This window comes from Catharus ustulatus, chromosome 12 (assembly GCF_009819885.2).
Source record: "Catharus ustulatus isolate bCatUst1 chromosome 12, bCatUst1.pri.v2, whole genome shotgun sequence".
NCBI classification, from domain to species: Eukaryota; Metazoa; Chordata; class Aves; order Passeriformes; family Turdidae; genus Catharus; species Catharus ustulatus.
The window spans coordinates 5,613,296-5,635,341 of NC_046232.1; the positions used below are offsets into that span (position 1 = coordinate 5,613,296).

The following is a 22,046-nucleotide window of genomic DNA, read 5'->3' on the forward strand; positions in this document are numbered from 1 at the left end:
TCCCTGTCTTGTGTGTTCCTTTCTTTTGAAACTACAAAAAATCAGCTGTGCTAGGCCAGGGCTTTGTGAAGCTCTGAAGTCAATTATACAAACTATACCAAAACAAGCTGGGATGGGTGGGTGAGGGTGTGGGTGTGTTAAACATGTCAAAGAGTTTTTCTCTTGAAACACAACCAGAGAAAAAAATCACCAAGGTGAGTTTAGCATTCAAGATTCCATCCTTTTGGAAATCTTTGAAATCATTCTCTCTCAAAGTAACTGGAATATTTAAAGCTATTTCAGCAAAGAAGCAGAATTAGCTGAATAATGCATTGAACCAACAGCACTTCCATAACTTTCTAAATAATTAATGAACCTGGTCATCCACTCATCACTTAGGTATGAATGTGTGCATCTGATGACTTGATTTGATACATCAGAAGAATCCAGTGGAATAGAAAAGCCAGCAGAAAGGCAACTCTGAAAGTGAAGGGTAAGAAAGGGGGAACAGGGATCTAGAACACTCCTATGGCTTAGGGATTCCTCATCACTCTTTTAAGCAAGGGTCACAAATCATCTGCAATTACTAGCAAAATGATGGGAGCTCATTAATAAAGGGTCACAAGGGCATCTTTGGTTTTGCTCACCTTCCCAGCTTCCCCTCACAAAACTGCTAGGAGCCACAACAAAGAAGGAAAGAATGAATGATCTTGTTGGTATCTAAAGCACTAAAGTTTAGCAAAACAGCTCAAAATCCTTAGCAAGGTGTTTCTGGCGGATTTAGGGTTGCTCATATACAAACACAGTAAGAGCAGGTCCCCTTGGATGTCAACTTGCTCACTGATACTCTGGGTGTTCAGGTCAGACATGTTAGGTAAGGAGGAGATGCACACATACATCTCATGGAAGTATTGTGAGTATGAAGGATGTTCCCCATATCTCACAGGTCAGGTAGCTTTCTTTTCATGGCTAGAAAAAACTTTGCTGCAGCAACTGCATTACTGCTGTATCTTCCAGGAGGCCTTGTCAAAGTCAACATAAATAGTATTTCTTTGACCCTCTTCTGTCATATTTGCTGTGGTTTTGCTATGTGACTGTACTGATAGCATGGGCATTTTAAATGCACTACCAGTAGAGAAATACCTGTTAGTCTTAAAGCTGTGAGCAGTCAAAACTCTAGCCATCTCCTACAAAAGTAGAATCCCTCATCCAGCAAAAGGTAATTTACACAATTGTATGAGATGGTGTTTACAATGCATGCAATTTCAAAAATAAGGTTTTAATCTTCTTATAATCCAGTATGGATTTATCATTGTTACCTAATGATAACTATGATAAATGTGGAGGCTGTTGTGGATTCTCTTTGTGGATTCTGTTTTAACTCTGAAGCCTAAAGTTCACTATTTCACTCTCTTTCTCAAAAGCTTTGACACATTACCAAAATGAGACCTCTCATGTAAGAAAAGGGAGACATCTGAGCCATTAGAATACCAATGAGGCTGGAAATGTACCTAACTAGCAGGACAAACTTCCATATCTAATTGAGTGCAGACTGGAATGGACCCTGTCTGCCCCACAGGAATAACTCCCATCAGTAGTGCTTCCATTAAGTGCAATGCCTTTTTTTGCATCGACTTTGGCTACATCCAATTATAAAAGCAGATTTTTTTTTGCCTTCTTGCTGGAATATGTGGGTAAATAAAGCTCTTAGGCTGAATAACAATGGCAAGCCAAACTTAAAAAATGAAAGGCAACTGCCTCAGTGACCGAGAGTTTATGTTCTAAAATAATGAATGTTGGGCTTTCTATCAGAGTGAAGTACCGGCAATTGCTGCATATAATTTCTGTTCACTAAGCCTAAAACTCTTACTGGGTCTCCTTATTTTTGAGGCATTAAATCCTAGTGCTCAGTAAAACAGTTGAAATCCACTAATCTAAAAGAGCAGCAACTTCCACTTGATTTTCTCTCTCCTGTGGCTTATACCAAGAATGGAGATCAATAGCTGACCCTTTGACTTTGCACTTAAATGCCAGATAATTAAATTGTGTTATGTTGAAATGATGAAGTGATGAATTCTGGGGAGAGGAAGATGTATCCTAGCTATGTGTCATTTGCAAACCACAGTGAAGTATGACACTCAGCAAAGAAGGGAACTCTGAAGTTTAGTATAGCACTTTAATTACTGGATTTCCCTATTTTTTTTTCTACTCAGCTCTATGAATGTAATAAATAAGGATGATTATTTAAACATCTATTGTGATTAGAAAATAAAAAACACTGTAAAAAAGCCAGGTATTACTGAATGACTAAAACTAAAAGATGGTGATTTTTTTTTCCATTGTTCAATTACACTTTTAAATAAATATACTTGAAAAGAATACTGGGGTTGAAAATCCAAAAAATCTATGTGCTAATCAGCAAATCTGACCTATTGCATCACCCCAGCAAAGGAATTTCAGCCTAGAGTTCTTGCCTTGAGCCAAAAATTTGTTGTTTAAGGGACTTTCTTCATTCCTTTCATACAAAGATTGTGGCTTCAACATAAGTCAAAAAAGTCTGGCCTCTTAAAACAGACTAACATCGATGAAGGTATGTGGGATTTTGGTTTTTTTTTGTCTTGTTGATGAGCCAACTCAAACCTTTTAAAGTGACAAGGGACTACAGGAGGGCTGTCCAAATGCACGTAATAATAATAAGGACTGTTTTTATTGATTTATTTATTTACTTTACTTATTCAGCTACAGGCTGATTTCAGCTGCACCACTCACCCTATGTTAGAGCAAACAAGGTGATTAATGACAATGCTATGCAGACAGCAACTGAAGCCAAGAAAACAAACTCCCCAGACTCGATTCTTTCTCCTCCAGGAGGGAAAAATGTCTTTGTGAGAGCAGAAACAACAGATCCAAATGTATCTACAGGAAGGTGCAGTTAAGGTACCAAGATAAGCACAAAGTTTCCATTACAGACTCCTGTGGATCCTTTCTGTGCCACCTCAGAATTGCTCTGTTACCCAGCCGGCTCTGCAAACCCAGAACAGCTCCAGATGAGACATCTGTCTGTTAGCAGCTCTAAAGTATGACACTCCTTGGCATTCCATCCTTCTTCAGCCCACTCTACAGAGGACAAAAATATAACATTCTCACTATAGGACACTTGTGCCTCTCCTTCCAGTCTGAGAATTTCTCTTTATGAAGCCCAGGATTATGTGCCACAGACTCTCATTCTCAGTGGTGTGGTCATTGCCTAGTGAAATTATAAAGGTAGCAGAATTAACCAATAGGTACTCATAGGTCAAATAGCAGGAACCAAAAATGACACACAGTGACTTCTTAATGACTTTTTTCACAAGATTCTTTTGCAAACATATCTCCATGAATAAAAACTTGAATCTGAAGATACTCATATTGCAAGAATGCTTGAAATCAAACTGAAACTTCATAAACCATCTCTGTCTGTACAATGACCACAGGAACAAACTCTGAAGTGGTTTAGACTGCTTTCAATGAAATTCTACCTCACAAATTTTTAGTTGTGATGGCTTTCAAAAACATTTGCATGGTAATGTTCATGATCTCTGGTTAGATAAAGGAAATGTTTTAAGTGGGAGAGTAATTAAATAGGTAATAACCAATTATATTAGTCTGGTGTGAACTGTGGGTGAATTTATGCTGAAATTGGGAAACTTTTTCTCCATGAGCTCTGCCCAGCAGTTGTATGAATAGCTGCAAAGAAGGAATCATATGACCTCATGAATCAGTCTTTTCTCTGTTGACATATCAATGATTTTTTTATTATTCTATTCTACTCAAAACAGGATAATGCTTGTAAAAGCAAAGCTTATCAAATTAATGAAAGGTTGTCCTGCTATGCAAAATAACAGACTAAAGGATTATTCATCTAATCTGAGACCTGCACTTTATTTATCTGAGTTCTGGAAGATGTTGAATGTCATTTGCCTCCAACTGAAGTGCACATACTTTGGCATGAATAGACCTTGTGGGTAAGTTATGACTTTTCATGTGCACAGCAGCTCCCAGGATTTGGGGACAGGATGAGATTTCATTTTGCTAGAAGCCAAGCAAACAGAAGTTAGTGAAGTTGTCTTTGGCTGTAATTGTGAAATGTCTCCTTGTGAACTTTTGAACTGTTCAATCAACAACATCACAGTAACAAAGCGTGCCTGAAACATGGGGCTTCAGCATTTATAAGCACAGCTAAAGCTGTAAAGCTAAGTGAAAAATCTGATACTGAAGTTTATTGCAACTGTATGGAAGAGGGAGGGAGTGGGTTTTCCTGTTATTTTATTCTTATTCTGGGTGGATTGTTTGCCAGAGAGCAAGGTGGTGTTGAAGTAGTTTATGAGCAGCATCTGCCAATGGCTATATTGAGCATCCAGCTTCAGGGAACAGGCAGCTCTGGAAAGTAGTTTTATGGGCTGATAATCAAACACTAAATCTGTTCCTTGACACGAGGCAGCCACCATTCAAGGTAGCTGCATAAAACTATTGCATACACACCAATATCTTCTGCCCAGATTGTTAAACCACCCTCCCTGTTTAAACCAGGCTTCAGGTTTATTGTATACAATAGAGGAATTATATTATAACAGTTATAATGTTCTAAACTGCCCACTTTTAAAATAGGTCAACTTTTTAGAAAAGACAATTTACAATTCAACATTCAACTCTTGCAAGTCTCATTTATATGTCCTATTTTGTCAATACCTTCCCTGTTTATTTTGCATCTCCTTGTAGCCTCCTTCAACCATAGCAGCATGAAAAGGAAAAAAGAGCACCAGTTACCTGCACCAGTTACCTGCTCCTTTCAAGTTTCAGCTTTTTTCAGTCTTTTCTATGTGTTAATATTATAAACTACAATTTTTTTTAAGTACATACCCATCCAGGCCTCATTCTCATATCAAATCAGAAAATAAGTAAGAGAAGGTTTTCCACACTTCTCTCATTAACACCCAGGGTATGACACAGCCTAAATGCAGCTCAGCTCCCCGTTTGATGTTGGTTTTGAGCACAGCCAGTGCAGTGTCTGAGGGAGTTGGCCCCACCAGCTGTGCCTGATGTGTGGGGTCATGGTGTAGGAGAGAGGCCATGGCCAGTGCTGGAATTGAATGAATGGAGCATTTGCTGGATTGTGCAGGATCTGACTCACGAGCCAATTATCTAAGTATGACCCTGGATGTGAAACATAACTGAAAAGCTGAGATCTTGTGTAGAACACAGACATATTTCAAAGACAGCTTTGTTAGGGGGACCTTGAGATATATAACATACATAATTCAAAAATGGAGAAGTGTTTTCAAAAAACTATCTTACCATGGACTCACAGAGAGAAATCAACTGGATTCCCTTTCTCATGAGCAAATACTACTTTCACTACTTTTCCATCTCAAAGTTGTATTGAAAGAAACATCTATACTATTTTTAAAATTTACTAAAATATACATTAAGGCCCCTTTAGCAGCTCTGTTTTATCTTGTGTGCTGTACCCATGTCTTCATTGCTTGCCTTTACAGAGCACTCTGTAAATTGTTAAAACTCTGTTAAACCCAGTTACATCTCACTGCAGAATATGGTTTATACATACGAATCATGGGGCTGCCCAGCAGTCACCATTTTCTCTGTAAGTATTTAAAAACCTTATTCACATTGTGAGAGATCAATGATTCTTTAGCAGAGATTCTTAATTCTATGGGTCCATACATGACAGGTAAAAATTCAGTAGCTGCAAATGTAGACAAGTTGTAGTATAAAAATCCCTATTACTTCCCAAAACATAAATTCCTAATGCCTCCAGCACATTTATAGCTGCTCTTCTACCCTTGTTTGATTAAGTGTGCAGATCTATTCTCTAACAGACCTGCTCTTCTGAGTTAGGAGAGGAAATCCACTGGCCATTCTGTATTTTTGAGGTGGAGCACCTGTTCCCTGTGTTTGCAGGAAATCAGTTGACCACACTTAACACGCCTAAAGCACAGGGGCTAATGAAGTACACTAAAATACAGGCTCTTATTACAGCCAAATTTTTTTAGAAGATTCCTGGGATAGGGAAGTTCTATGAAATATAATAGGAATTGCACCATTATTATGAAATTCTAAAAGATACCAAGGTCACATAAGTCTGCAGGCTATCTCCAAAACCCTATGCACTGGATATAATTTTTCCTTTGAAAAAGATCACAGAAGTTCCCTGCTGTTCTTATTTCCATTTGGACTCTTGCTCAATCCAGTCCTAAATCTGAGAACCACAAAATTATTTGAACCTGATTTCCTGTCCATATTCCTAGGTCCTGCTGAGCACAGCTCTGGCAACCATGGATCTTGGGCTGAGATTCAGGAATTGCAATATGCAGAACTGCAAGGTTCATAAACTTGGGTAATCGGAGGTTCTGTTACAACAGACAGGCTGTGAGTAAACCCACAGAAAACAGGAACTGCAGCTTCATGAGTTGTGGTGCTGTTTCCTAACTTAGTTTTGAGGGATTGAGGTGATACAATTATTGCTGTTGCAGCTTGATGTGCCAAAAGGGACAGTTTATTACTCCTCCCAAAAGATGTGATGCACAGAGTACTTTGAACTTGATTTTCAGCCAATTGGTTAGAACTTGTTTCTACTTTGTTTTCAAAATTAGTTTTTACAGCTCAGTTTTAGAATTTGTGAATAATGGTCAAATAAGATAAAAACTTAAATCTTAGAAAAAATGATTCATCATTACACTGCACAAAACCAGGTATGTGTTTAGCATTTTTTTCAGAAGATAAATACCTCAGCACTGTAAAGTTGTGTACACCACTCTGTCTGCATGCTCATGGAGCTATGTTTTATAATCAGAAGAGTCAAGCACAAGACTGACCTAGGAACTCAGGACTGTTTTTATATTTTTAAAAAATTAGATATTAAAAAATCCAAAGGTAGTCTTGTTTCCAAGTGAGAAACAGCTGTGCAGTGAAAGTTACTGTAGTTCTTACTGTGTTTGTCTGTGAAACCACAACAAATGTACTCAAATGAAAAACGTGCCAGCACAGTCACTTCTTCATAAAGGGAATACCACAGACCTTACATTGCACAAATGAGAATGGTAGAGCCTCCTTAGAACTATTTGATTGAAGAAACATAACAATAATAATAATGATAATTTGGATTTCTTTGCAAATGAGACTGGAAGTCAGTTCCTCCACAGCATTCAAAGAAGAAAAACTATCAAGCACACCAATCGCATCAGCTCCTTGTCTTTCTGTACAGAAATTCATCTAAACATCCAAGAAAGTAATTTGCATGCCAATATCAAAAAGATGTAGCTCATATGGAACGAGTTTGAGTCTCTTGCAAACAACAGTGGTCATATCCAATTGATAGTGTATATATATAATTTTCCAGATACTCTAAACACAGAACCAGAGTTGGCTCTCGGAAAGAAGCTTTAAGCAAATGCTTCCACAGAAGTTCAACAGACTAATGTTTTTCCAAACTAATTAGCCTGTAATTCACCTGCAAATGCTAACCTCAGGAGAACAAACTGATGACATAACCTCAGAATGTATAGCTGCTTTTTCAAGAATTCATTAAAAAAGCAAAGAACCTGCCAGATAACATTCTCTCAGAACATTTTGTAACTTATTATATTCCTGTTGACAAAAAAAAGATTTTAGTAATTTCTGCCTTAAAGACAAAAATTAATCTAGTGATTTGTACAATCAAGGGGGACTAGTATATTGCATGTAGAAATGAAATTATATTCCTGTAAACAATGTGTAAGAACTCCAGTCAAAATTCTTTTTTTCACTAAGAGGTTTGATGTTAGACTGAAAGGAGGGAAGTACACAAATCCCTCTGAATCTATTAAACATAGTGAAATAGAGAGCTAGGATTTTTTCATCTTAGAGTCCTAAACCCTCAAGAAATGAACAGCAGCCTATTAAAAAATCTCATTTGAAATTATAGGGAAGAGAAAAGGAAATATCAAGCAAAAGACATAGGTTTAAAATCGCATATTATCACAGAGGTGATTTTGTTTTGATAAGGTCAGTGATATTGTTTTCTCCAGAGGCCATACTGCTCAGAAAAATCACATTCACAAATGCAGAGAAAACAGATGAGTTCTACATGACTTTTCATTAGTAAACAGTGTTAGCAAAAAGTCTCTAAAATGTGTAGCCCCTCACCATGTAGGCTTTTTTGTTACGAGTCAGGTGCGAGTTTATGCTTGGAGAGGAAAGCTGTATTTGCTTAGCCCACACCACTTACTGGAAACATCAGCCAATTCCAAATACTGCAGCAGAGTAAGAGGCAGAATCACAAAATGTTCTGTTCTGTTCTTTTTGTTGTCTTTTCTCCTTTCCTTACTTTTTTTTTTTTTCTAAAGAACACCCCTTTGGGGACTGACTGAAACTTTTCTTAGAAGATCCTGGTGCTGAACATCTGTACTTTGACAAGCAGTGTTTAAAAGCTGTTTCTCATTACAGTTTGTCTCTGCAATATATAGCTAGAGCTTTGTAAATTATCACTTTTACTATAAAGCATCTGACAGTCATGTTCCTAAACAGATTTCATCTGCACGTCCCAGTTACAGAAGTCTGGGACAAGGTTCATGGTAAAATATTTGTGCCAACTGTTGTACAATATTTGCTTACATCAATGAGCACAGCAAAGATAACATTGTAATATGCCTGACCACTTCATCCTCTGAAAGCAGCCAATGACACTTATTAATTAAAATGGCTACCCAGAAGTTAGACTGCTAAATTTGCACTCCAATCTCCAACAGATGCTGGCTTAAATCACATCTATTTGGTCAGTGAGGTGGTGCCCTCAATATTATCCTGCAGAGTGAAAGGAGATTGCAACACAACAAAACTCACTCAAGCTGAAGGAAAATGTGGAAAAAAGATCTAAATCTTTCAGCATGGTAATTAGCTCGATCTTGTGTGACAGCTGAACTCGTTTGCAGATGAGATGTTAAGAAAGCTGTGGAGTATGGGAATGAATGATGAGTAACAACTTTCAGCTATGCTCCTCTTAAGGTGACTATTTCAGACCCCCACAAACCCTGGCAGTCCTTTGAAAACTTACCTTAACAACTCTGCAAGGGATTCTGCAGCGCAGGTAAGTGCTGGAGGTTTTGGGCAGAGGGAAAATTCTCCCCCCAGGTTCCACTATTGGAGCAATGCTGAGTTAATTTACAAGGTTTTAACTGCCCTATTCCCCTTTCAAAGTCTCAGCAGAGCACAGAGGCGCAGCAGAATCAGAGTCAGGGTTCACAAAAAGTTAAATATAACTGTGCAAACCCACTTCTATGTGTATTATCAATGCAATGTTATATATGCACGTTATATTTTCAGGTGGTGGGTTAGGAAGAGGTTTCTTTCCAAATGAAACACAGGATGCTGTGCTTTAAAACCCCCTTGTGTGTTTCCTTATTAGGGACTCTGAGAGGTGTTTTTTTAAAGATAAGGGGTAAGTGATTAGCTAGAGATAGTCTTATACAGCTTGAAGTAAAACTGATTCTATTAAATTTACACCTAGCATCTAATTAAATTAGTAATCAGTAATTAGAATTACTTTATACCATGACCAAATGCTACATCTTCTCTGCCATTTGAAAAAAAAAAAAAGAAAGAAAGAAAAAAAGGAAAAAATGAGCTTTTCAATACATTTCTTATAGGCCTGTTTATGTGATTAACATTGTGTAGGAGTACCTATAAATTCCAAAGCATTAGCTTTTCTGGTTGCTGATATATATTTGCTCATACATTTCTATAAGCTAGAATTTCATTCCATATTTTGCCAGTCAGAGAAATTCTTAAATGCTAGTGAGAAGAATTCAGTAGTTTTCAGTCATTAAAGCTGGGGGAAATAGAAGGTGTAAATACAGTACCTTTTTGCACAAAGGGGAAAAATGTATCAATGAGAATCCTGTCTGAAAGTAAACCTTTGGGTATCTAAGAAATTCAGTTTAGGCCATGTGAGGATGTGAGGACAATTTAGAAGACATATTTACAAATACATCCTGGATTTATTACACAGTAAGGCTAAACATTCAATTGGCAGTGCTTGTATAGACATATTACAGCAAATGGAAGTTTCCATTGACTTTGAGGGGCTTTCAGTGCTCTCATGAAGAGAAATGCAGCAAGAAAGGTGCCTAGAATTCACATAGGGCTTGGAAAATATATCAATCACCAGAACAATCAAGAACTGCCACGGCCCTCATGTATTAATGCTCATCTGCAGTCCTTCTGCTGGCATTTAAAAGAGATTGCAAATTAAAATTCAGTAAGCCTGTACATATAAATAACAAAAAATAGTCTGTGGTTCTATGAGGTTTTAGCAGCTTCTCTCTTCTATTTGTTACAGCAGAATAAGGCCTAAACTACTAGATTATGAAGGTAGGAAAGCACTGTATTCAACTGGGAGGTTTGCAAGAATGTAAAATAGTCTGTAAAGTATGTAAATTTATATCAATGTAGTTTCATTTATTTATCCCAAAACTGCAAAATAAATATTTCCCTAATCTATTGGCAAACAGCTCATAATTTCACAAAAAAATTTGTAGGAAACATCTGAAAATGTACTAATCCTTCTCAGCTGGCTCCATTCTGAGTTCCTCTAGTGGAAATTCTGACAGCTGTTGACTTTAAAAAGCTCAATACATCCCTTCTGGTTGCTGTACCTCACCTGATCTTACTCTGGAAGAGTTAGCATTTCTGCTGCTCTCCTTTATCAGTTTTAAAAACTGCCACTGGAGGTAGTAAGGACATGAGCAGCATGCCCATTCTGCTTGCTTATTTATTGTCAAGGGAGGTTCTAGCTGGCTGCAGGACTGAGGCAGATGGAAAGATGCAAAACATGCAGCAGCAACACTGTTCTTTCATATGACTTTTTCAAGGTCCTCTATTCAAAAAAATCATATAACTTATAACCTACCAATAGAGAGTGGTCTGGTAGAAATACAGTATGCAATAAATCTAAGATAGCTTATTGATCCATTGACTGCAACATTAGCAGATACCCAGTCACCAGTATTTTGCCTGTATTCCTGAGAGCACTGCAAAAGGACTGTAAGTGATTACAGCAAATCTTTTCCTTACACTAGAGGTCATTTCAGGATATGCTTACTTTAATACCATTTGACTTGTGCCAAGTTCTTGGTTAGTAAATGCTTTTTATGTTAAGGCTGCAAAAAAGCTTCTGAGGTCGTTTTTCTACAAGTAACCACAACGGTGGCACTCTGAACTTTTAAAATTTTTTCTTTTATATTAAGTGGAGGCCCTGTAAGATCTGCTGAATCTGCAAGACCTGAAAAATACAGGATATGCGTGTCTGACTTCAGTGCCTGCACTTAAATAACCCACATTGTCTAGCTATTGTTAAACCGAATACAGCAAGATAATGATCTCACTGCCCATGCAAATCTACCTCATAAAAGCCAAGTGGGTAACAAAGGGAAAAAAGTATACCTATAGAAATTCTACAGAAAGGACCCTTCAAAAGTTGTCCTGCATTTGAACAGCAGAGTATTTTTTTGGCTCTGTCAGCACCGACTTCCAGACAGCTGATCCAAGATTGGAAGGGGGTGGGGGGAAGTTGGAACATGCTTAACTTAAAAAACAGAACTGGAAACCACATGTTCAATACAAACAAGTTCCAGGTTTCTGCTCTTGGACATGCCATAACCATGTTCAGCCAGACAATAACACAATGGAACAATTGTGTTTTAAATGGTTAAAAGTGCCTTCTTTTCAGATGGAATCCAATTGTGAGTTTGTTTCATAAGGAATTCCAGTTTAGCAAAAGGTTTGTTTATGCAAAACTTCTGTCACATACACTTTCCAGTGTCTTGCAGGGAAATGCTACTGCAGAAAAGTCTTCTGCAGATCATTCTGAACACTCTTGTCCATAGGGCTGTGATTAAGTTCTAATACAAACACAGCAATCAATTGCAACTGTCCAGTCATTAAAAACCAGCTTGCTAGTTTAGTCCCAACATTTGTAAGACCTAGGTCTTGCCATTGAGAAGGAAAGTGCTACTACCAGTGTCTAGGATGAAGAAAACAATTGGAGAGTCATCCATCTTCACTAGTTCCAATAGTAGTAGGCTTCATTAAAATGCACCTAAGTTCCATCTCCATGCTAAAAGAAAAATGGTTTGTGGAAAGAGAAGTATGTGATGTTTCTGATTTTTCATTAGACACATAGTTGTAACAATGATAAATACAGTTTTATTTTAAATGCTTTTTAGCTACAATACCTAAATTCTGTTGTGAACAGAAACTTCATTTCTTTGTGTTCTGCATGATTAATATCTCCACAAAAACTGGGTAGAAAAAAGGGGGAAAGGAAATAAAGGGAAACCTGTATAACCATTAGAAGAGGTAGTTCCCCCTAATAGCTAATATTAATCAAGTGTGTGGTAAATACAAATGTCATCCAGCTGGGTTCTCCATGCACCTAATTTAATCCTAACTCTTTTGAATTAACTGAATCTTATTAGTCAGTCTTGAAGCAGTCATATAAAAGGAGTGAGTAGGAGTAGTTCTACTTTTCTTCCTGACTTAGCTCCTTTTGAAACATTTTAAAATTTGCTTACTCTTTAAGAAGCTTATCCCCTGTGTTTATTTCAAAGACTTTAGCATTAAAAAACTTATAGAATATATATATTTTGTTATCTTCAATGAACACAGATTGTTTATCCAGGCTTAAAATCAATACTTCTAAATCAGAACTTTATTCCTGAGAATTGCTTTGTAGGGTAAGGACTCAGGCAGGCCTTTGAGAGAAATTATTCTATGCTTTCTACTGGCTTTTGTTTATGTGTTGAAATTTTCTTAGAGGAAGTAAGAAAGGAGTTGCAGAGCTCTTTCTGAGGAAACACAAACGGTGCTTTGAAAATCTGCATTGTTTTTAAAAATGTAGGCTTGTTAAAAGAGTTAATATTACCAGTTTTCAGAAAAAAAGTAGCAGGCTGCTAAAGTTCTTAACACTAAGAAGGCTTATGCCTTAGGCTTGAAAGATAGCTGTTACATGAGGCTGGCATTTGAATCTGTCCAGAAGCCATCATTTGTGCCCATCTCAAAAAAAAAAAACTTAGAGAAAATGTTTTGATACACTCAGCAAAGTAAGGAGGTGGAAGGCACTTAAGGGACACGACAGCCTAGAGGCACCTTGCAGATTTTGGATAAGCTGATTGTATGCTAATGAGACTGAAGGAAGCATACAGAGCCTACCAGCTGCTTCTAACTTTTAACACAAGAAATCAAACCCAGGAGTCCCAACATGCAGACTGACAAATTCATTTAGTCTCTCCTTTTGCCTTTGGGAAATCTCTGTTGGGAAAAGGCTTTTCCATTTTCTCTGGCATCGTATTCACAGGGAGTACAGGTCCCCATAACTCCTGGCATGCAAAACACCCAAAGTGGCAGCTCAGGAGGATGGACTGAAGCACCAGCCCTACTCATTGCATCATACTGTAAACAAGAGCTGTCTGCAGTCCTACTCTGCACTGCTCTTGAAGGCCCTAGACTGGGTTTCTTCTTCTCTTGTAATCTTTTCCTGCAAAGCCTTGGGTCTTCACAAGCACTGCCCACCTGCTACACACATGCACATATATGCCTTCAAGACTCACTGTGTGCCCAGAGACAAGTTAAAGGAAACCTCAGCCAGGTCTAGTCCACGGGTTTTCATTCAACTGGTTATGTTTCTGGTAATTGCAAGTGCTAAAGTGGAAGATAAAGTTTATTTCTATGACAGAAAAACTTGCTTCTTACATTGGTTGATTGGTTTCTACACACATGGAAAGCATCTTGATTCAGAACTTAATGGAAGCTGTGCTTTAGTGTTTCGTTTTGAATTAACATAGTGTAAGCAAATCAGACTTACTAGAACAGAAAGTGAAATGCAGACCCCCTATTTAAAAGGGATTATTTGTACTTTGTATTAAGGCCTCTTTACCAGCCTGAACACAGGCCATATACTACTCCTGTTTGTCCAGTCTAATTGTTATGCTCTTGTCATACTTGTTACAGTGAGATCTGATTGTTTTATTCTCAGATTGTTTTCAAATGTATTAATTTCTCCATCTTCACATATACCAGCTGCAAAGAAACCAGAGAAACTTTATCTAGGGAAACAAGATATAGCAACTGATGGGTAAAAAAGGTACATAAGCTAAAAAAGAACCTTTTTTCCTACAGGTTCATTAGTGTTGTCCTCAAATACGTGATTATAGAGATTTAATGTCAAGAAATGGAAATGAGTTGCTCTTTTCTACCTGTTTCATTTCTGCCAATGAATAAAGGTTAGACTAAAAAGAAAAACAGATGCCAAATAATATATCCTCTGCAAGGTTAAGCAGGCAGAACACCCAGCTACTCAAGCTCACTCTGATAGAGATCGAAAAAGGTTTTGACCACTTTCTCTCAGATGAGTCCTAACCTGACATGTATGAGCAAGGATAATATAATTAGGCATTTTCTTCTTCCTGTGCTTCAACAGCCACATAGAGCTGGTTTAGCAACAGTACCCAGGAGCTACTGTTAAGCCACATGGCCCCCAAGTTGGTTTTGCTGCAAGACTAAGACTCCAGGCTGAGACTGGTGCCCACTCCTCCTTAGCTTCTGCTAATTTGTGCAGACTCATTTAATTCTGATGACTGACTGAAAAGCTGTTTCTGTGTTATTATGTGGTGCTTAGTGCTGAGAACTAGTAAGTTTAGAAGGACAGTTCAATGGAGTTAAAGGAAGGTCTGTTTTGTGTTTTCTCTGCATTCATGATGGTGATGGTGTGCCTATGGAAATGGCTAAAAGCTCAAAAGGTCACAATGGTTTGGTGGGGACCTGCAATATGAAGGATTCTTGTGATCCCTTCTCAAAATCCCATCAGTTTTTTTCTACATATAAATATAATGCAATAATCTGGGACTCTGTACACCTCTCAGAACACAGTGGTCCTGGACAAGGCTCTATAAGATTGTAGCCTGTAGATTGCTTTGTACTGTCTCCCTTCTACCACTGGTGCATCAAGAGACTCGTTTGCAGTAACTCCAGAAAATATCCAGACCTTTGTGCTGAAAATCTGCTTAGATGAAGGGGAACTCTGTGAATTATTTATCTGATTTTTTACAAGTCCTTTGTGTTTAGGAATTTTCTCAGTGGAGATGATTTTTAAAATTCGTGCATCAGTGAAACCTTTTTTATCAGTGGGGTCAGTATAGCTTAGGACAAATGAAGCTGCTGCCTCTGTGGACCACAACAGAGTTTTTGAGATCCACAGGAGCCTTAGTGGAAAAGTATTTGGACCTGACAACTACCCACTGACACTAAATATAACTTCTGGTAAACACTGAAACTTCGAGGGCTTTGTGGCTGATGATCATGCTGAACTCCAGGACATTCAGTGAGAGACTAGAGTGGAAAACATAAACATGAAAAGGAACACAGGGGGATGGGAACTTTGAAAGCTGGTGGAGAGAACAGAATAGATTTATGTGAAAAAGTTTTTTTTGCCTGGTTCAAGGGTTTTCAGTGTAATAAGGGTGAAGTATTCATAGGGCTGAGACAGATTAACCAGTAGTGTACCAAAAAAGCACACAAGAAACTGTGGACTGCTCCAGCACATTTTATCCTAATAGGGGTACTAAAAAACACTGTATGCTGAGTAAAGGACAAAAAGCAGATGCTCTTGGCATTTCCATCTTGGTTCTTCTGCTTTAAATAGGAGAGCACTATGGTTTTTATTTTATGTATTTAAGCTCTGATATCTGGCTATAACTATCTGAAGGATTTCACACAGAGCACCAAACAGCTGGAAAATAGGATGAGCTCTCAGTCCCTATTAATGTGGGCTGGATTTGATGCAATAGTACTTGGAAAGCTCTGTATCTCTTCAACATAAGCTCAAGGATCTGGTCTATTCTTCCTCAAACAATGAAGAGCGAAGCGTTTACTTTCTCAGTACAGTAGCAGATGGGGACAAGCAAGTTTCAAAAGACCATAAACAATTCTTTTCAAGTATCTCTTGCGTGACCATCAGTTATCTTCTAGCCTGCAATGCTGCTCTCAGCCTTCAGGTCACCCCTAAATACCAGCTCATCTAGTCATACAGCACATGGAAGAAATCCAGCTCCATAGCAGAAGTTTTGACTGTTCTTAGCAAACAGGTTTGGGACTTATTTGGACAGCTGTTTAAAGCAGCTTCCATGTGTACCTGGGGTACTTTCCCCACTGCTCTGTGAGGTGGATAGCCATCACGCTATCTATCTGACAGCTGGGCAGACTGATGTGTTACTTAACTAGCTCAGGATGACTAGAAAGAAGAGAAGACTCAAAGCCCTCCTTCTAAAGCAGTAAAACGCCATTACGTGTTTTGTAAGAACAAACATTTACCAGTCCTGAAAGTAATCACTTTTTCTGTTAGCTTAACTCCTATTGTCTTACAACCTTTCTTCAAGATTGTCATAATTTCTTTTAAAGATAGAAAAACATTCAAACACCTTGAAAACATTCTGCAAGGAGAGTAGGAGGCATTTAAGCCTGTTTAAAACTCAATCCAGAGACAGACCTGTTGCCAGTGAGGAGGGAAACTTGGCAGCTTTGCTTAAAGCTTCCCACACAGACACTGGAGACGAAAGAAAACAAAGAAGCTGTAGTCCCCGAGGGTCCTGCCACTCCCTGGGCAAAAACAGTCCCTTCTCTGCTTTTCCTTTAGCTCTCAGACACACACACGTGCTGTCTTAATGCCATTAGTGACGGCAATAACCAATTGAGCCCTACAGTCCTGCAAAAAACACAGGAAATGAAGAGTTTAAAAAAAAAAAGGAAAGAAAAAAAAAAAAGAACTTGGAGGCGAGCCAGCGTCCCCGAATGACTCCGGTCTGCCGGCAGCCTGGAGCGACACTCCCCGCCGGCCCTGCCCTCCCTCCTCTCCCCGCAGGGTAGGAGGCACGCCAAGCCCTCCTCTCTTTATCACGGGCTGGAGTTCCCCTTCTTGGTCTCTGGTTGGTTTGGAAACCCAGAAACGTTGCTAAATTTATCTTTCGCTTTCAGGACAATGGCAAATGCCAGCAATAAGAATGCAAAAGAACTGAAAACTAGTGGAGACAATTCCCTGCAAGCCAAGTGGAAACACCTTTTCTGTGTAACTCCCAAGGCGGCAAAAAGCAGCTACACAGTGCAAAGCAGGACAGGCTGCCTGCAATGCCAGGAACACGCTGTTCCTTTGGCTGTGTGCCACAGGGAATTGTCCATCCATATGCTCAAATTTGATGGGGCTTTCTTCTCTCCCACAGAGAGCAAAGCATACCATCAAATTAGAATGGCTCTTACTTTATCTCAGGAAGGCAACAGGAAAAGCTGAAGGCACACTCAAAGCAGGGCCAGCACGGGTGAGGCTGACACCTCAGAGCTAAAACTGCTCAACAGTTACATCATGTTTAGCATGTTAGTTCTGACGATCTCTTTATTAATGCTCTTTTTAAGAGAACTGACCATACATTTTAGTAAACCAATTTGCCATCTGAAATTACTCAGTGGAACATCTTGCACAAGTCTGCTCTTGTCGGTGTGGTGCCTGGACACATGTGCTGTGATTGGTGCCTTCAGCAGAGATTGGTCTCCTCAATTTTTGGTGTCCCCTGTCTGACTGGAAGATATCCCGTTTCCCAGCACCAGGCAGAGGCATGAGGTGTGGCAAGTCATGGGGCCTATTTCAAGATGGCCCTCCTAATACTTTCAGTGCAACTTTCTCAAGGCTTGCAAGACTTCCACTTTTTCTGTGGGTGTGTCTCATAAATTACAGTAGCAACAAAGAAGAGCTCAGCCTTCACCAAGAAGTAAGCACTGAACACTGATGCGTACACGTTACTGGTTGCATTCAAATTTATTTTTTTCTTTTGAATTCAGTTTTACCCAGCTGCCAAAAGCATTTTAGCCACTGCCCATATCCCCCTCTCTCCTCACTCATGGTGTCTCCTTGTGACTCGTGTTCAGCCTTGCATCTACATTCTGCTTACTCTAGCTTTCACAAAGTGTCTGCTAAAGAAAGAAACAGACACACAGCCATGTAGGTGCCTCTAGAACATTTAATTTTAAAATATCAAGAGTATCAATACTTGCATGGGAAGTGATAAGCTGGTATAAAGACAGGGACTGGAGCACAGAGTAGGAGAAACGGGGAGGTAAGAAGTACTGGAAAGGGAAGTAGAAGACACACAGAACAAGAAGGCCAGCAGCTAAAAATTACAGCTTGGTACAATCCACACAGATGACCTGCATGCCGTTCCCTGTGACATTAATGAAAAAAGGGCAACATTAGCTTTGAATCTATGCCCAGTAAGGGATTATTCCCAGAGGGTTTTATTTTGTTTTTTTGGGGTTTTTTTTGCTGCTGTTTGGTTTTCCCAAGCTTGAGTTCCGAGAGGTGAAACCATAACAGTGGCCAAATAAAAGTTTGGTTTTGTTTTTCATTTTAATTACCAAGCTGTAACAAATAAATCTCTGGCTGGATTGTAACTAACCTGTATGGGTCCTTAGATGAGCTTTAAGATGGGAAGATTTGCCATAAACTTTTTCACACCCCACATAGTGGCATTTGTGCTTTTTCTGGGGTGATCCAGGGTCAGTCCAGCTTCTTATGCGTTTGTTCTTTTGTCTGGGGCTTGGCTCAGTTACTGCAGCCAGGCTAGTAGGTGTGGCTGCTCTTTCTCCTCCACGCTTACCAGCTGAAGACAGACTTTCTTCCCCAAACTCCTTAGGAGCAAGAGAAATGTGTATTTTTTCTGCTATATCAAGCGTCTCTGTTTTTTCTGTCCTTAGAGCACGTGAGTTTGGGACATGCTGGTTTAGATCTGCTAAAATGCTAGCTACCACAAGTAGTGATGATCCATTGTCTTTCCCGGTTTCTCTGACTTCCCGTCTATCTTCTCCATTGGATGAAGGAAGTATTGCTGCATCAGGTTGGGGATCAGGCTCCCCTTTGGGACTATGGATAACAGCACGACTTGACATAGAAACAAGGCACTCTGCTGCAAAATGATCCACATATGCTGCTGTTGCCATTTTTCATAAGTTTAAAAAGAAATCCAAACAGACGAAGACAAAAATAGAAAAAAACAAACCCAACACAACAGCGCTCTTTCCCTTTATAAAAAGATTACACAAGCAGACTTTTCCGTCCCTTATTTTTTAGGATCGGTACGTAGGAGTAAATGCTGATTTAGCAGCCATCAAACCCACACTTTGTTCGTGACGATCACACCCAGCTTGTCACTAAATCGAAAAAGCGTTGGCGGTCCAATGGAAGAGGAAAAAGAACAGCAGACAGATCCTGGCACTGGCAGCTTGTTGCTCGGAGTATGGATAAAAGCCGTTTTCTCAGAAAGGCAACGAGCTGGCGGTGCGGTCTCGCAGCCCTCCCATCGCGCTGTGACAGCGGACCCGGCGCTCCCCGTTATCGCTGCCCGGAGCCGCCCGGACCCGCGGGGCGTGGCCTGGGGAACATCTGGCCGTGACGTCACGGGGCCCGCAGCCCGCGCCAGCAGGTGGGCGGCGCGCGCGGGGGGCAGCGCCCGCCGCCGGCAGGAGGCGCGCGATTGGCTGGCGGCGCGCGCGGCCCGCACCCTCCGCCCCCGCCGCGACCGCAGCGCGCAGGGCGGCGCGCGCGACCCCTCCGCGGAGCTCCCGGGCGTTCCCTCCCGCCCCTGCACCCTCCGAGGGACGGGGCGAGGCGGTGACTCCGTGGTGGAGCTGCGCTGCAAGGGACACTCTAACAGGCGCTGAGCTGTCACAGGATGAAAACCTTGTGAAGTTGGAACTGATACAAGTGACAGGAAGGAGCGAGGTTTGGGCCGCAGCTACACAGATGGAGCTCGGCTGTGGATTTTAATGGGTTGTGACAGGTTTAACCAACTGCCAGGGAACACACTTGAAATCACCTCACTGCCAAAACTCTAGCACTCCGCAGCCTCTGAATTATTAAAAATACAAATAACTTGGGTTTCATTATTATTCTCTACTTGTAAAAGGTACAGCTCGGTGAGTTTTGTAGAGATTAATGCCTGAATCAACGAGAGAGTTGTATGTGTAATTAACTTACCGAGTAGAAGTAAAGAAATGCATCTGAATGGAGATCTGAAAGCATTCGTGATACCTATTACTTTTTGCTGGAACATGCTTCTCCAGACTAATTCCTATTAAATTCTTGTTTTTAACAAAGATGCTTTTTTTCTCTGAGACAGAGATCAGAGAAGGGTTGCTTTGGAAGCTCCTCTTTCAGAAGGAAAAGATTTGTGGAGTTTGAGGCGGTGTCAGAGGAAGTGAACATCTGTTCCAGAAACCTAAATAGTTGTGGTGTTAGGTTGAGCAAAAGTTGGTTATGCACATGTGAAAATAACACATTGAGGAGTAAAGTCTGCTTATGCTACCACCGTGCTTTGTGAAAAAAAATTGGGCCAGGCTCATGGGGTAACCTTGCCTGCCACAGTGCCCCGTGTCTGCTCAGAGCACAGCCTGGTGCTGTCTCTGTAGCAAAGAGAAATAAAACACAGCCAGTGCAGGAGGATGTGGTTTAATGCTGAATTGAGACAGAACACTTTGATGCAGACATACCCTACTATACCATTTGTTCTGCTGAGCAGGTCTACAGGAAATGTTAGCATATTTCCAAATAAAATGGTTGAGTTTGGGATTTACCTATTAGATGAAAAGGCAATTTTGTAGCAAACATCTTTATAAGAAATATTAGTTGTGCTCAAGCTCAACCTCCTTCTTCAGAGAGAAGAATTGCTTAAGTAGATCTACCTGGTGGTTCTTTAGCAATAGATTCAGAGAAGAAACCCTGCAGCTCTTGCAACTTAAGAAATAACAGGGGGCATTTTCAGGGAAATGAAGAAAGGACAATACTTAGGCACAAGTTCTCAGTCTTAATTTTGGGATCAAGGACAATTATCTGAAAATGTACAGTAAAAGGGAGACGTGGACTATCCTGGTTGCCAGCCAGCAGCAGGCTTTGCCCAGCTGACGGGGGCTCAGAGACTCTCTGGTATTCTCTGCGCCCTCAGCCCACGCAACCTCCTGGCGCTGCTGGGCCCCTCTCCTCCGGCCTCTCCTCGACGCTCTCTCAGCCCGTCCCGCTCCGTTCTGGCCGTGCTCTTTCCCGCTGTGTAGCAGCGGTTTCCCCGCAGTCAGAGGGCCGGTGTGGCAGCACCCGGACGGGGCAGAGCGGCTGGCAGAGCCGGCAGGGAGCGGGGCAGATCTCGGCCCGCACCGCGTGAGGGGAGAGCCCTGGGCAGAGAGCGGAACTGTGATTGGCCATCCCGGCCCCTCGGGGCAGGCCGGCCAATGGGGAGGGCCCTTACATGCTGCGCGCGGCTCCCCGCAGGCAGGGGCGGGTGTGGCCGGTGCCCGCGGTGGTGTCCGTGTGCCCGGGGGTTCTGTGGGCGACAATGTGCTGTTTTTCGTGTTTTGTGTTCATGGCGTGAGCGGGCAGGACACGTTCCTGGGGCTCTGGCCAGCGGAGAGCAGCGCAGCGTCGTGCGCTGGGCCGGGCCCGAGGGCAGAGGCGGCTGTGAGCGGCTAATGGCTGCTACAGCTGGTGGCTGGGAGAGGGGCGGACTTTCTTTTTCAAATGATCTGTTGGGTTAAAGCCTTGTCCTGGCAGCAGCTGCTGCTGTGTGGGATTCCCGTTCATGTAAAACCAGTGGCTGTGCCCAAGCTGCCCGTGGTCGTGGCCTCGGGAGTGTGGCCCGGCGGGGTTCGGGTGGGGCCTTGGGGGAGGAGGCTTGCTTGGATAAGAACTTGATCCTTCTGTGGTTGGGTGAACGCTGTGGGCTTCCCTCATTTGGGAAAGAGCAATGTTGTGAAGGTTACTTTTAATAGGCTTTTATATGCAAAAGAGAAGTTAATGATATTTGGCAGATGTTCATGTAGTCCAGCTAGGGTTCATGTACTCTCTTTTAAATCATAACTATGAACAAAAATGCACCTCTAACTTTCTAATAGCTCACTAGAAGTAAAAAAAATGTCATGTCTGGCACACAGTTAATATGAAAGTCACTATC

The 22,046-nt window shown here is 40.9% G+C and overlaps 1 protein-coding gene across 1 annotated transcript in view; it reads right to left on the reverse strand.

Moving 5' to 3' along the window:
- KLF13 (Kruppel like factor 13) overlaps positions 1–19,468 on the reverse strand; it is a 33,180-nt gene extending 13,712 nt beyond the window's left edge. The window contains exon 1 of the mRNA XM_033070955.1: positions 18,507–19,468. Within this exon, the coding sequence (XP_032926846.1) occupies positions 18,507–19,047 (541 nt within the window). The 5' untranslated portion in view covers positions 19,048–19,468. The remainder of the gene's footprint in view (positions 1–18,506) is intronic.
- Between the last annotated feature and the right edge of the window lie 2,578 nt (positions 19,469–22,046).